This window comes from Pinus tabuliformis, chromosome 8 (assembly GCF_031772625.1).
Source record: "Pinus tabuliformis cultivar Carrire ecotype Pingquan chromosome 8, CPIR1, whole genome shotgun sequence".
Taxonomy (NCBI): Eukaryota; Viridiplantae; Streptophyta; class Pinopsida; order Pinales; family Pinaceae; genus Pinus; species Pinus tabuliformis.
In genome coordinates this window covers 1,027,586,028-1,027,601,652 of record NC_142294.1, presented here as the reverse complement: position 1 = coordinate 1,027,601,652, position 15,625 = coordinate 1,027,586,028, and the positions used below count along the sequence as shown (strand labels likewise).

The 15,625-nt window shown below is 35.9% G+C and overlaps 1 protein-coding gene across 1 annotated transcript in view; it reads left to right on the top strand.

The window, feature by feature from the left end:
- The window catches only part of LOC149238883 (vacuolar fusion protein CCZ1 homolog), a 383,381-nt gene extending 372,694 nt beyond the window's left edge, over nucleotides 1-10,687 (top strand). Inside the window, exons 9-10 of the mRNA XM_089373214.1 lie at nucleotides 9,822-10,051; nucleotides 10,338-10,687. Of these exons, the coding sequence (XP_089229340.1) occupies nucleotides 9,822-10,051; nucleotides 10,338-10,368 (261 nt within the window). The 3' untranslated portion in view covers nucleotides 10,369-10,687. The remainder of the gene's footprint in view (nucleotides 1-9,821; nucleotides 10,052-10,337) is intronic.
- The last annotated feature ends 4,938 nt before the right edge of the window (nucleotides 10,688-15,625 follow it).

Genomic DNA, 15,625 nt, shown 5'->3' with positions numbered 1-15,625 from the left:
AGCTATGGAAGAAGAAATGTCTCAAATCGAGAAGAATGAGACATGGGAGCTAGTACCTCGTCTAAAGGACAAAAACATAATAGGAAGCAAGTGGGTGTTTAAAAACAAAATGAATGGAGATGGACAAATCATCAGAAACAAGGCAAGGCTTGTTTGTAAAGGCTATTCACAAATTGAAGGAATTGACTTTGAAGAAACATTTGCACCAGTAGCTCGTGTGGAAGCTATCAGGATGTTCTTGGCATTTGCTTGCTCAAAAGGATTCAAAATCTATCAAATGGACGTAAAATCAACATTTCTAAATGGGGAACTCAAGGAAGAAGTCTACATGGAGCAACCAGAAGGGTTTAATCTAACAGAAGGAAAAGACTTTGTTTGTAAGTTGAAAAGGGCATTATATGAATTGAAACAAGCTCCTAGAGCTTGGTAGGCAAGATTGGATCACTATCTACAACAACAAGGCTTCAAGAAGGGGGTCGCAAGAAGTAATCTCTACATAAAGACGGATGAGGATAAGTTACTAGGCACACTTGTTTATGTTGATGATCTGATTTTTTCTAGTAATAATGATGAGATGAGCCATGAGTTTTCTCAAAATATGTCAAAAGAGTTCGAGATGTCAATGATAGGAGAGTTATCTCACTTCCTTGGACTACAAGTATCTCAAGCCAAATATCTTAAAGACATGCTTAAAAGATATGGAATGGAAGACTGTGCACCCATGAGCACACCTATGACCACAAGTTGCAAATTGAGAAAAAATGATGACTCCCCTCCGGTAGATGCAACTCCTTACAGGTCAATAATTGGAGCCCTTCTGTACTTAATTGCTACGAGACCCGACATTATGCAAGCAATAGGAATGGTGGGAAGATTTTAATCAGCTCCTAAACAATCCCATTTGTTGGCTGTAAAAAGAATTCTTAGATACCTGAAAGGAACTCCTGATTTCAGTCTCTGGTACCCTAAGAGCTCAACTCTTACTTTGACTGCATACACCGACGCTGATTGGGTCGGAAGTGTCGATAATCGGAAAAGTACTAGTGGAAATGCATTCTTCCTGGGAGACTATTTAGTATCTTGGCTCAGCAAAAAACAAACATCCATATCACTATCTACAGCTAAAGTAGAGTATATGGCTGCCGCAGATTTGTACTCAAATACTATGGATGAAGGAAGCTCTAAAAGATGTTAACACAGGTACAAATCAACCAATTACCATCTATTGTGATAACACAAGTGCAATTAGCCTTAGCAAAAATCGAGTGATGCACTCAAAGACCAAACATATACCAATCAAGTATCATTTCCTTCGTGAACAAGTAGCTGAACAAAACATCGTCTTGGAATATATCAATACTAAGGAGCAGATTGCTGATATTTTCACAAAACCTCTTCCTCGAGAAGCATTTGAACATCTTTGTCAAAAGATTGGGGTTATCTCTTTAACATCACTTAATTTGATTCATAAAGATGTTGCAGGACAGGGGGAGCAGTTCGACAAGGGGAGTCCTTGTGCACTCCTTTGCCACTGATGTCAAAGGGGGAGAGAAGAAGAATATTGCCATCAATGACAAAGGGGGAGAGAAGAAGAATATTGCCATCAATGAAAAAGGGGGAGATTGTTGACCTAGATTGTCATTGATGTCAATATGGCAATATTTTGGATGAGTAAACAATGATGTGAAGCCAAGCAGAGTGGATCCATGAAGAAACAGGAGCAAGAAGCCAAGGAGCAAAGCCATCAGGGAAGCCATCAGAAGAGGAACACATCAGAGGAGTATTGCAGAATATCAGAGCAGAGAATATCGGAAGTCACAGGAGCTATCAAGAGAAGCATATTGGAAGAGTTCATCGGAAACAGGTTATCGGAAGCCATCATGAAGCCAAAGCGTAAGAGGAAGAGGTCATTAGTTGTTGTGTGCAGGCAGAATTCGACGAAACACAGAGAGGAGAAGAAGAGACAGAGGAATCATAATGGGTCTTTGAATCCGGTTGAAGAATCAGAGTGAAGCTCAGAGAGAATCAGCGATGTATGAATTCGCAGAAGGTAGGCTCAGAGAGAGTTGAGTAGCAGAAAAGTGAAAGGTCGAAACCCTGAAGAAAACCTGAAACCACAAGAAAAACACTGAAGAAATGAATCAAAGTCAAAGTGAGGAGACAGATGAAGATTGAACGCACAGGAACCGTTGGATCTTGGAGATCAACGGACAAGATTGTTTGTAATGAGCGGCCAGGATTAAGTCGCGCAGCGTAAAGTCAAAGAAATGAATGACGGAGATTAATTTAAGTATTAGCGGATGAGGAAATTGGAGGAGCCATCACAACCATCAATGGTAGAAGATCTACGGTCATCGGGCGCTAAATAGCTCGGGCATTAGTCAAAGAGAAAGGCGGGTTTATAAGCGGAAATGGTTTATTAGGTTGAGAATAAGCGGTAAGTGGTAATAGGAGGGAGTCACCTGATTCCATTAAGCAATTGACACGTCGCATGTCGGAGGAGAGAGGAAACTACTTTATCGGGCGGGTAATCCTCGTGCATGTAGCTCACTTGATATCGTTGTCGAGCGTTGGATCAAATGCGGTTTTGATCTACGACCCAGGATCACCGAGCAGCTTTGTTGGTCGGGTGTAATATCAACCATCAGAAGGGATGGTAAGATTTACGGTGGAGACTGAAGCGATAAGGCTTGGGAAAAAGCAGACCCGAAAGTTTATCAACACGAGCTTAAGTTTATTTGAGTGTCGTGTGAGTATTGATGAATTCGAAGAGACAGAGGAAGCCGAAGAGTGAGTGCAGAGGAAGCTGAAAGATCAAGCGAGCGTTGAGGAAGCCGAAGCTCAAGCAAGCAAGGAGGAAGCCAAAGGTCAGGTGTATCAGGGATATAAAATAGAGAACAAGGAAAGTTTAGAAAAGTCGGCGAACTGTTAAAAAAAAAGGAAGCCGAAGTTCTGGCAGAAGTGGGAGGAACAGGAGGACAGAAGTAAGTCATAGGTCCAGCAGGGTTGGGAGCAGAGAATTACAACCAAACAGATCCAGACAGTTACAACAGAGGGTTGGAGCCCTTGAGGTTGGTGCCTTGACAAGACAGAGTTGGTGCTCTAGAGGTTGGAGCCTCACAAAGAGTCCAAGTTGGTGCTTGGCAACTGATTGAAACCATATATATATATATATATATATATATATAGATATAGATATATTGATTGTACTTGATTTATTGCAAAGATCATATTAATAAAAGCATCTATTCCTATTATCTATTTCTGTGTTCCAAATATAAATGTTTTTAATTGATAAAAATAATAATTGAAAAGAAACACTGATTCACCCCCCCTCTCAGTATTTCCAACACTCCACCAATTTTCATGGCTAGAGCACATCCAATGCTACCAAAACTAACAATTTGGAGACTCACTAAAGCAAGTTCGATCTTCTCAAGATAGAAGCTAGAAAAGGATGAAAATTAAGGAGAAGAACTAGATCGAATTTTTTGGACCTCTCTCTCTCTCTCTCGTGTTAGCATTTCTACATTTGTTGGACAAGTCGAAGTTGTAGAAGAAATTTTGGGGAAGGTTGAAGTTGCAGAAGGATTTGCTGGGCAAGTCGAAGTTCGAAAAGAAACTATTAGGTAAGTTGAAATTGTAGAATTTTCTAGAAGCGAGGTTTGACTTGGTCTTGGAGGGTCTTGGTCAAGGGTCATAGGTCTTGGAATTCGTCAATTGAAGTTCTATAAGAAGAAAATAATTCTTGTGCATTTTCCTCTCAGTTGGAGAGGTTTTGACCCTGGCTGATCGCCTACAAATTGTGTCCTATTGTCTCATTGATTTTATTGTTTGGTAGTTGTTTGATGATAAAGAATACTAATAATAATCAAGTGAAAGAAGAAGCTAATCAAGTTAAGTAAAAATATATCACAAGCAGTTATCAAGTTAAGAGAAATCATCTACTCTAGCTGCCCCTAGATTTCTCAACATGGTATCAGAGCTAAGGTGACAAGACAAGGAAAGGCAGCTTAAAGAAGGACACTCAAGGGCTAAAGCACTAGAAAAGCATCAATAAGTTCGATCAAGAGAGAAAAAGAAACCTAATACCTAATGAAGAAAGAAGAAGAGAAGCGAAGCATCTTAGATCTGTTTTTGGGCTATATTCCTCCACACGTGCGAAGATTAGGGCATCATCTTGCAACAAAAAATTCTGAAGTATAAGCTACTCCAAGAGAGTCGAAGTTTTGGGGCAAAAGAAGTCTCCCTTGCAAGCCAAATTAATAAGAAGAAGATTCCATCTCAAGCGAAGGAGAAAGGAGACAAATCCATCCATCTTCTAGTCACACGTATGAACTAGGGTTTCTGCAAAAGAAGCTAAAATTGTAGTCCTGCAATAGCAAGTCGAAATTCTGAAGAAGGGCCGAAATCTGAAGTTGTAAGTTTGACAAGCGTGACTGGAAGGAACTAAGAAGACCTCAAAACCCTAGCTCATCCATAGAAGAACTACACATTGAAGCATCTAAAAGTCTCTACATACTAGAGAAGCAGGAAGAAGCGTAATCATCATCATCAAGGAATCAAGGTGATCTCCCTCTCGTTGAAGGACAACTTTTGAAGGAAGACATCTTCTATCATCATCAAAATCAAGAAGGCATCAAGTTGAAGATATTAACATCAAGGAGCATCTTCACTTGACAAGTAAGTATCTTTATATATATGTCTAAATCTGTTAAAATGACTTCATTTTGCAAGGAAAGCAACAAATTGGTTGGGTCATCAAACTTTCTTGCATGGAAGAAGAGGACAGATTTGATCTTCATAGAGAATGAAGTTGTTGAACATGTTAAGGGTACAATCACTAAACCTCCAAAGGAAGAAGCTCAAGCTCTAGCAAAGTATATGAAAGGGGAAGTAAGGGCTCAAAGGATTCTCATAGAATCCATCAAGGATCCCCTCATACCTTATGTATCAAAGTTGGAGACATCAAAAGAAATATATGACAAGCTAGTAGAATTGTTCTCCGTAAGTACTATAGGAGAAGTGATATCATTAAGACAAGAACTCTACAAGATGAAGATATCAAAGGAAGAAGGAATAGCCTCATACTTTATGAGGGTGTCAGAAATAAGAGACCAACTACAATAGTTGGGAGAAATAATGTCCGACAAAAAAATGACCACCATAATGCTCAATGCACTACCAGAGGAATGAGGCAACCTTACATTAAGCATCTTTGGAAAGAAGGAAGCTACCCCATTCAATGAACTTTGGTCATTGTGTAAAATTGAAGAAACCAGGTTGAAGGAAAAAGTCTATGTAGGATCAAACGAGCAAGCACAAGCATTTGTTGCCATGGCTAAGAGGAAAGGAAAGTTTGGTCCTCAGAAAAAGAAGAGGAAGGATATATCAAAAATCCAATGCTATGGTTGTCAATAATATGGGCATTAAAAAAGAGATTGTCCGAAATTCAAGGACAACAAAAGGAAAGAAAGAAATGAAGCTCATATCATTGAAGAAGTGGAAGAACCTAATGAGAAGAAATGCAGAGGAATAGTTTCTCAATATTAGGGTTTCACCAAACGCTTAGCTAGGAAGAGAAAAGACCTCAACCATGGCAGTCAAGATAAGGAGCATTATGACAAGATGCAACTTAGTAGAAGATGGCATCATATTGGAAGCATACCATTGAAGCAAGAGCTCATGACATCATTATAAGAAGCTTGAAAGATAGCTTGAAGTGGAAGTCTGCATGGATGTAGTAGTCATATTATAAAGGAAGAAGCTCTTGGTAACTTCATTAAAAGCATGTGTGGTGCATATGAAAGCCATCTAGCGTGATAGAAGAAATTCATCATACATCATCATCATGAGGAAGGAGCTTCTGTCAGATGAGGATAATCTAGATCCTCTGTTGGAATCTTCATTAGAAGGTTCACCTTTACTTGAAAGAAGAAAGTGTTTCTTTGATCACTTCACCTTGTGTGGGACACATTGTTTAGAAGGATGATGGTATGGTGACAAAGGAGTGCAACAAGTCAAGATGATTGGAGTACTTTCAATCAAGGAAAGGAAGTTGTCGAAGGAAGTCTAGATGACCAAAAAGAGAAAAGAGGTATGTATGCATATATTTGATAGTTTAAGTCATGTCATCATATAGTTGCAGATAGCACAAGTAAATGCTCTATCTTGAGAGCATGATTAAGGATTTCTTCCCTTGAAAAAGATGCATGAAAGCATGGTTCTCATATTGACAAGATGAAATCAACATAATATGTCCTCATGTGGAATATGAGATGGTTGACAATCTAGATAAGGAACTATGGAGTTCTTGGGAAGCAATATGCGAAGAGAGAAAGAAGAGATCGTGAAAGATGCAACTATGGTTACTTAAGAAAAGGTAATCAATATCTGATGACTAGGAGAATTGGCTATGACATCTCCATAGAGAAGGTATGAAGACCCTGATAAGGTCTGTAAAGAAAAAGGGACCCTTGACACGGAAAGACTTGGAGATGTGTTTATGAAAGTGAAGGATGTTGATGTTGCAGGCAAGCAAGATGTCATGATGAAATGTCATCACAAAAGGTAACTTTGATTTGATGTTCATTTTTTATTTTTTGAAAAAACATCTGGATGGATTGATACAGGGCTACCAAAAGGGAGTTGTAGATATCACCTACAACTAGCAATCATGTGGTTGGCTGGAACATCCTGAAAGAAACATGACCTGGAAGAGGTAGCAATATGAAGAAAAGCCAAATGGAGACTAGAGGATCACTTTTCGATAGAGTGAAGGATGACATGACCAATGTGGCTCGTGAAGGAAAGTGATGGATGGTCGATGCCCTACAAAAGATGAAGACTCCATAAATGAACTTCATGACATCGAAAGGCACTGATAGTCCCATGATCTCCACCTTGAGTAGAAAGTTGATGAAAGCAAGTCTTGGTTAAGAGGGAGCTTGGGTACATTTCTTTCATAGGAATGGGTATATCCTCCCTAGTTGAGAGGGAGAGATAGACACATCATTCTTGTCTTCACTTTGGGAAGAAAGAATGGAGGATTGGGTAAGCATCTAGCATCTGATACTCTTTGAGGATGAGGTAGGGAATCCAAGATAAGAGTAGTCAAAGAGGACCAATATTCTTTGAGGACTAGGAATCCAAGATAAGAATAGTCCTGGAAGGACATACTCTGTGAACACCTGGGTGGGGTATGTACCTTGAGAGACAATGATGATGGTGTCTATAAGTCATTGGTCTCACTAGCATTGTGCTCTGATCTTGTGGAGAGATAGAGTTGTTAGTTAAGGCCTTGCTATGTGACAATGTTGGTCGATATGATGCTAAATAGATGGGTTACCAATCCGACTTTTCTTATGAGAAATCTTCAGATTGTGAATGTCCAAGTACCTTGTACAAATTATGAATACCTCCCTAGTTAAGAGGGAGTGTTGAAATATGTAACTAGGTTCAGTCTTCATAATGACATATGGAATCATGACTTTATGTATTTAATGAAAAGAAAAATAAATTTATTATCGTTGATTCTTGAGGCATGGGTTTCATACTCAAGGGAAATTTATTCTTAGGTCAAGCACCCATTGAGTCCTTCTAGTGCTTGCTATTTGGTCTATAAGTAATTATGTCATTGTCATCTATTGAAGATCCATTTGGGCATGTTTCATATTGTAAAAGTAATTTGTTTGAGTTAAAATAGAGTCAAAAGACCCTCCAAGACCCTGTCATGGTGCAAAGATCAAGTCGGCCTACATGAATGGACAAGTCGGCCTAAAGATAGCAATTCATATCCCTCTCAAGCCTATAAATAAGAAGGAACTTGACCTCGTTTGGAGACTCACTAAAGCAAATTCAATCTTCTCAAGATAGAAGCTAGAAAAGGATGAAAAAGAAGGAGAAGGACTAGATTGAAGTTTTTGTGCCTCTCTCTCTCTCGTGTTAGGGTTTCTACATTTGCTGGGCAGAAAAATTTGTTGGGCAAGTCGAAGTTCCAGAAGACACTGTTGGGTAAGTCGAAATTGCAGAATTTGCTGGAAGCAAGGTTTGACTTGGTCTTAGAGGCTCTTGGTCAAGGGTCATAGGTCTTCGAATTCGTCAATTGAAGTTCTATAAGAAGAGAAAAAATCGTGTGGGTTTTCCTCTCAGTTGGAGAGGTTTTGGCCCTAGCTGATCACATACATCTTTTGTCCTATTGTCTCAATGATTTTATTGTTTGGTAGTTGTTTGATGATAAAGAATACTAATAATAATCAATTGAAAGAAGAAGTTAATCAAGTAAAAGTATATCACAAGCAGTTATCAAGTTAAGAGAAATCATCTACTCTAGCCGCCCTTAGATTTCTCAACATTTTGAACCAATGTTATTAGAACTGAACCATTGACCAAACCAATAGATCCCCTGAATTGAGAACCAGTCAAAAATGGACTGGAACCAGTGAAAAACAATACCATAAAACTGGTCAACAAAAACAAATAAAATATTTAAATTTCAAAGAAAAGCATATATATTCATGTGCATCCATATGAATCCAAACCATTTATACACAAATAAGCAACAATTCTCATTTATATAGCATATAGGGGTGCACATAACCAAATAGCACGGAGTGTAATCCATCTCTGAATAATAAATACATCAACAAACAGGCTCTAGATGGCCTTTAGCATCCAAAAAAAACATGCTACAACAAATACCTACATATCATCAAAATCATTGCCTATATTGGGATCTTCATCATCAATATCACACTCTAAGCATTAAAATAAAATAGAAAAAGCTTAGCATAACAAGTCAAGATTTTGTTTGAGTAATGGGTACATTTTTAGTCGGGTCATGATAGAGGAGTTCAACAATCAATACCACTAACATCAAGGTGCATAGAGGTCTTGGTGATCTTGATTAAATACTAGTTCCATACCTTCATACATGACATGACAAAATCCAATGGTAACATTGCAACCCCTCTACTAATTTTGAGTGGGATCTAAAATTCTACTTTCTCCGTATGAAATCCAATGAGGTCAGAGCCACTCAAACATCCTGACTCAATTAATGGTAATGTTAAAAATTTAAGTAAAAGGATGAAACTTCTGCTTTAAGAATTTAACATTACCATTAATTGCATAGTATTAGTAGGGCAATATGGTCAAATACTAGGCTTCCTTCCCCACTCATAAATTATCGCTTTGAAAAAAAACCATTCAAAGGGTCCTTGGTGGCATTGCATGAATTGGCCGGTTAGGTTTTGAATGGGCCTTTTCCAGTCCGTGACACCAGTTTGGACCAATTTTCCCTCGAAAACGGTCGGACCAACCAGTTCATTCCAGTCTGGTCTGGTTCTGATAACATGATCCTGAACAGTTTTTTTGGTTGTTTTCCTATCTTTGCTTGAAGTCCCTAGTTTTGTCCTCTTGCATGTCACTTAATATTCTTTTCATATTTTTTTCAAGCTTCCTTCCCTTCAATAATGTTCTTTCTGATAATAAATCTCCATTCAACATGATTTATGAATAGTCATTAGATTATGTGACTATTCATGTATTAACTGACCAAATTAGATTCGTAGATATGGGAATGCTACAGGGAAAAGTGGCATAATGTAAATAAATTGGCTGTTCCTTATTCCATTGTTGCGAAAGAATGCTGCAAATGGTAGTTTTGATTTCTTGGGTCTTTCTTCTTTCCTTGTAGTGCATTTCTTTACAGATAATCTTAGTCGATTTCAGTTTTTAACCAAGATAACACAATGATATTGTAGCAATTAGGCTAGCTGCTATAATTTCTTTTCTGATAAAGATTTACTTCATCCTTCCAGGGCTCCCTGGCTGCTTTATGCAAGTTGAGAGCAGAAGTTGATTTGGTGAAAAAAAGAGCAGAGAGAGATGATCCTACTCATGAGCATGATTTGGAAGTTTGCATGAGAGCAAAAAACAGTTCATGGATCATTTGCAGAGTTGATGGAAGAAACGAACTTTATATGGTCCTTGAAAAAGCTAGTGAGACACTTATTTATGCATCTGATGCTGTGGAGAAGTTTAGTAAAAGGTATAGAAATTACTTCATGGTGTTAAATGCATTCAGATGGATTTATCAGTTTTTAGAACCCTGCTTTTTAATGCTTAATATTGAATAGAGTGCAGCATGTTTCATTTTCACTTGCCTTCTCCCATCTTCCATTGTTACTGGCTATAAACATTGAAAGCGACAATTAAATTCCACCAAGAAATTAGGGTCTCCTCTTAGGTTATACTTTTCCTGTAGTGTTTGAATTCAGCATCTACATATGGTGTGCTGCATAACTCAGATGCTGATAAAATTCTCTTCTTTTCAGGTACTGCAATGGCGTGTTTTCTTCAGACTAGCTCCTCTGACAAGGACAATCCAATTCGGAAACATGTTAAGCTAATTCAAAAAAAAATTGGTTCAATACAAAGGTTACCAGGTTCTGTTTGTATACCTTGTAATAGTCAGATATTCCTAGAATGTAGAACAAGTTACTCTACAAAACGTTTTGTTTAGTAGGTATGGAAATTATTCGTAACTTACAATGGTATCTCTATTGTCTCTGTACTGCATTGATTAATTAACAAATAACCCAGAGCTTATTGTTTATATAAAGTTTGGTTGTACCACTGTTAAGAGTAACTTCGCTTAATCATTCTCTTACCTTTTAAGGTCTTAGCTTTCTGGCTTTTCGTTGTCCCAAAGATGAGAGGTACTGAACACATGTCAAAGTTTGTTACATGAATAGGATCTATTTTTAAATATTTCACCTCGTATTACCTTTCTGTACAAAGTGAGATAATTGATGTCATATGAGTTGGAGATGATTCCAAAGTCATCAGCAGTGTAGGCATACTTGTTATGATTACTAATTTACCTTCCAATGTAATGATGGAAAATAATTTGTTGCTGTTTTGATTGCGAGTCTTTGAAAAACACAGCATTTTACATTTCAGTAGAAGTAGAATATAAGAATTAAAAATAAGAACAAGTAAATGAATTGAAAGTGGATATGTCATAATCTATCCTTATGCTGCACAAAACCATCCCAGCGAGGCAAATAACTAGTCTGCATTTTTGTTTTCTGAAATAATGCAAGACCAGTTGTTATATCTTTTATGTAACACTTCCATTTGCTACATGCTCCCTTCGATAAGTAGGTAATTTATACCACTTCACGATATCTACACCACTGGTGGATTCTCTTTTAATATTTCTGGTTAATAATACCTTCTCATTTCTTGGTTTAATCCTAAAGCGTTGGTTCCACGAACATGAGTGATTTCGTTTCTTTCAACAGTCCAGGGCTTCTACAAACCGATCACAATGAATGGACTGGGGTGGCTTCTAGAATCATTGTTTGCAGCCATTACTGTAGGCTATCATAGTAATAAGTGTTTACGATTATTAGTAAAGAGTATTTGATGATCAGCATACATAGCAATATCAATTAACCAAAATCTTTTTAAACAAATCTGACTTATAAAAATATTCAATTTGAACTAATCACACATTTTCCTAATTACTCTCGAAAATAGAACACCGGGTAGCTAACATGCACATCCACCCAAGATGGTTTTTAGATTGTGAGAAGACAATAATATTTATATCAACTCAATGTGTTTAGAGTCTCTGTGGACATATATATCTTCGTATTACGAGCATTTGTTAGCTTTTTTAGAAACTTGTTATAAACATGATTATATAAGTTAAATAATTAATAATTAATCTAATTAAATGAAAAGTCAAGAGGCACGCACCCTTTCACTTTGTGACCAGTTATGCTATAAGTAAACTATCACGAAGGTTTATTATATTATCATCATTCATTCTATCCATAAATATATATTTTATATACTTATGTCTATGTATTTGCAACAAAGATAATTGTAACATTGGTGTTAGAGCCATGTTAGCTGCTAGCTCTGCATCCGCTGTACACATTCTGTATTGTTCTGTATGCCCAGTTCCCTCGAGCCACTTTTAGTCGTCGTTGCAATGGTTGTTATTGTCGCATTTCTTATCCACCATTGCCATTGTGTGTTGTCGCCGCCCTTGTTCGCATGCCGCATTCTCTATCCCGCATTGTCATCATTGGATCACTATAACCACTATTGTATGTTCTAGCCCCACCACCGTCCATCGCAACCACTCCTACCGCAACTTCCATCAATGCTCATTGTTTGCCTATCCCTATTGTGTCGGCACAATACCATTTGTGTGTGTTAATTAGTGCTATCCACAACCCCATACAAACACAGTACACTGTTTGAATTTGTCGTACACGATTGTCACTTGCACATTTTAAGATAGACTTTATTCACTAAATTTCTGGTATTATTATTATTATTATTATCATTATTATGATTATTATTATCATTATTATTATTATTAATTTTTTTTTTCCGAAGGTGGCAAAACCTATCAAACTCAGGTGTCAAACCAACAGTGAGGACAGCCATCTCTGGCTGCTATCCGCGAATGTCAGTTTGACTCATCACCGTTATCAAGGAAAACCACGCCACCTGTAATAACCCGCTGGTGGTCCGTAAGGGAGTAGGCTTTCACTCCTGCCAGATGCCTCTGGGTCTTGGGCCGTTAACCTGTTTCCTTACGTCCGAGGAAGACGAGCTCTTAGCCAAGCAGAAGCAGTTTTACGGCATACTCCAGGCCGATTTATTATTATTATTATTATTATCATTATGATTATTATATGATTAATATCATCATTATTATTATTATTATTATTATGATTATTATTATTATTATCAATTATTATTATGATTATTATCATTATCATTATTATTATTATGATTATGATTATTATCATGATTATTATTATCAATTATCATGATTATCATTATTATCATTATCATTATCATGATTATCATGATTATTATTATCATTATTATTATGATTATTATTATTATTATGATTATGATTATTATTATCAATTATTATTATCATGATTATTATTATTATTATTATTATTATTATTATTATTATTATTATCATTATCATTATCATCATTATCATTATCATTATCATTATCATCATTATTATTCTTATTATCATTATTATTATTATCATTTTTATCATTATCATTATCATCATTATTATCATTATGATTATTATCATTATTGTTATCATTATCATTATCATCATTATTATTATTATCATTATTATCATTATCATCATTATGATTATTATCATTATAATCATTATCATTATTATCATTATGATTATTATCATTATCATCATTATCATTATTATCATTATCATCATTATCATTATCATTATCATTATCATTATCATTATTTAACTAATAATTATTTATTACTACTCACTAATTAATTAATTATTTATTATAAATTTACTTTATAGTAAAAAATATTTAAAAAGAAGAGGGGGGTTTACAAAGAAAAAGATGAAGCCTAAAATGGTTAACAATGACGATTTACATGTTGAAGTTAATTAATGTAGAGATGAAGTCAATATCGTGAGATACCATCTCAACATGGAAAAGATGCAAGCAGAATTCGAGGAAGGACAAAAGTTATTGCTTACAAGATGAATCAACTAATAGGGAGAGAAAATAGAATTGATAATCAACTTGTAGAATCTGAAGGTTGATGGCAATCTACGTTAAGAATGAGGAACGATGACAAAGACAAAACTACCAAGGCACTTATACCATGGCAAACAAATTAATCAACTAATTGAGAAGATAGATGCATTAACAACACAATTCTTCATCAAAAGTCAATACCTAGTTCACAAAATATAAGTGAACAAGACAATCAAGAACCACCCAAAATAATTTTTTAAGATAGTTAATTTCACACGAATTCTAGACAAAAATCATCAACGAATTAAGAATGAATTACCAAAATATTATGGTAAGGACCATAGAGGAGCAATTGTTTGGATCAAAAAAATGGAAGGGATTTTTGAATCAAACCCCCCATTAGGTGAAAAGAAAAGATAATGACAACTTCCAACAATTTGGAAGGGGAAACATACGATTGGTTCTTATGGTGGAGAAAAAATTGTGATGTTTGTTCCTTTCATTGGCAAAGTTTCACTACAACATTATTAGGAAGGTTTCATGACGAAGAAAACGATGAATTGAACAACAAATTTGTACATCTCAAACAAAAGGGAAACAGAAACTACTATACAGATGAATGGAAAGTTTTAGCAACAAACAAAATGGTCTCACAAACAAAAAAAATGCTAAAAATGTACATCTATGGATTAAAAGATTATATTGTAGTGAAATAAAGCTATGGAAGCTTACAACAATCGAGGATGCCAAAGATGCAACAAAATTGATCAAACAAAACAACAAGTTCAACAAGCCACTTTTACAGCTCTAGAAAAATCAAACCGTTACTTGAATGAAAAGTTTAAAAAGTACCCCATGGAGAAGCCTAACAAATATATACCTCCTCCCTTAATAAGAGAACCAACAACATGGCACAAGAAAAAAATGGGTCAATATATGTAGGTAATATGGAGAGAATTAGACACCCAAGCACAGATGCAACAACAAAAAACTATATATGTGTGAAGTCGAGGAACAATTTGATGCATCCAACAGTGACTCATAAGAAGAATATAGGGAACAAAACAATATTCCAAAAACAGAAGATGAGGCCATGCTCAAGATATTGCTTGCTGCAATAAAAAGAATGGTGCAACTCCAAACTTTGAAACTAAGAGGGCATATAAGAAAGGAAAATTTCATCATACTCATAGACACGGGAAGTACCCATAACTTCATAGATATAAATGTTGCAAAGAGACTAAATCTATTCATATTTACAATCGCAGATATAAGAGTAATGGTATCAAATGGAAAACGAATTGATAGATTCAGAAAATGTCACAAGGTCAAGCTACAATTAGAAGATTATGAACTAGAATATGTGTTCTACATTGTGCCTCTCGGAGGAGTAGATGTTGTATTGGAAATCCAATGGTTGCAAACCTTGGGCACTTATTATGCAAACCATTAGGAACAATGTATCAAATTCAAATGGGAAATGGTTGCAAACCTTGGGCACTTATTGTGCAAACCATTAGAAACAATTTATCAAATTCAAATGGGAAGAAAGAAAATAGAAATTGTTCAAATTCAAACCTCCAATAACTCAAATTGTATCTTCATAGCAAATGACGAAACTAATTAAAAAGGGGCCGCCAGTTTACATCACACAATGCCATCGAATGGAGATAATAACACTAAAAAAAGTTCATTCTCAACATCAAGGCATTGAAGCATTAATCCACAAATACAACAAGTCATTTCAAGACTTACCTATAAAGCTACCTCCAGAGAGAAGGATACAACATGTATTTGAAGTTAAACCAAACTCAACGTCGACAAATACCAAAACATATCAATATCCTCATCACCATAAAATTAAAATAGAAAGATTAATTAAAGAACTGTTAAAGTGTGGAGTTATTACAAGAAGTAGAATCCCATATCCAACCCTAGTAGTGTTGCTTAAAAAAAAAGAGAGATCTTTTAGATTGTGCATAGTTTATCAAGGCTTAAGCAAAGTAACAGTTGTTACTTAATGCAAAATGTGTTTTCAGTTTTCCAAA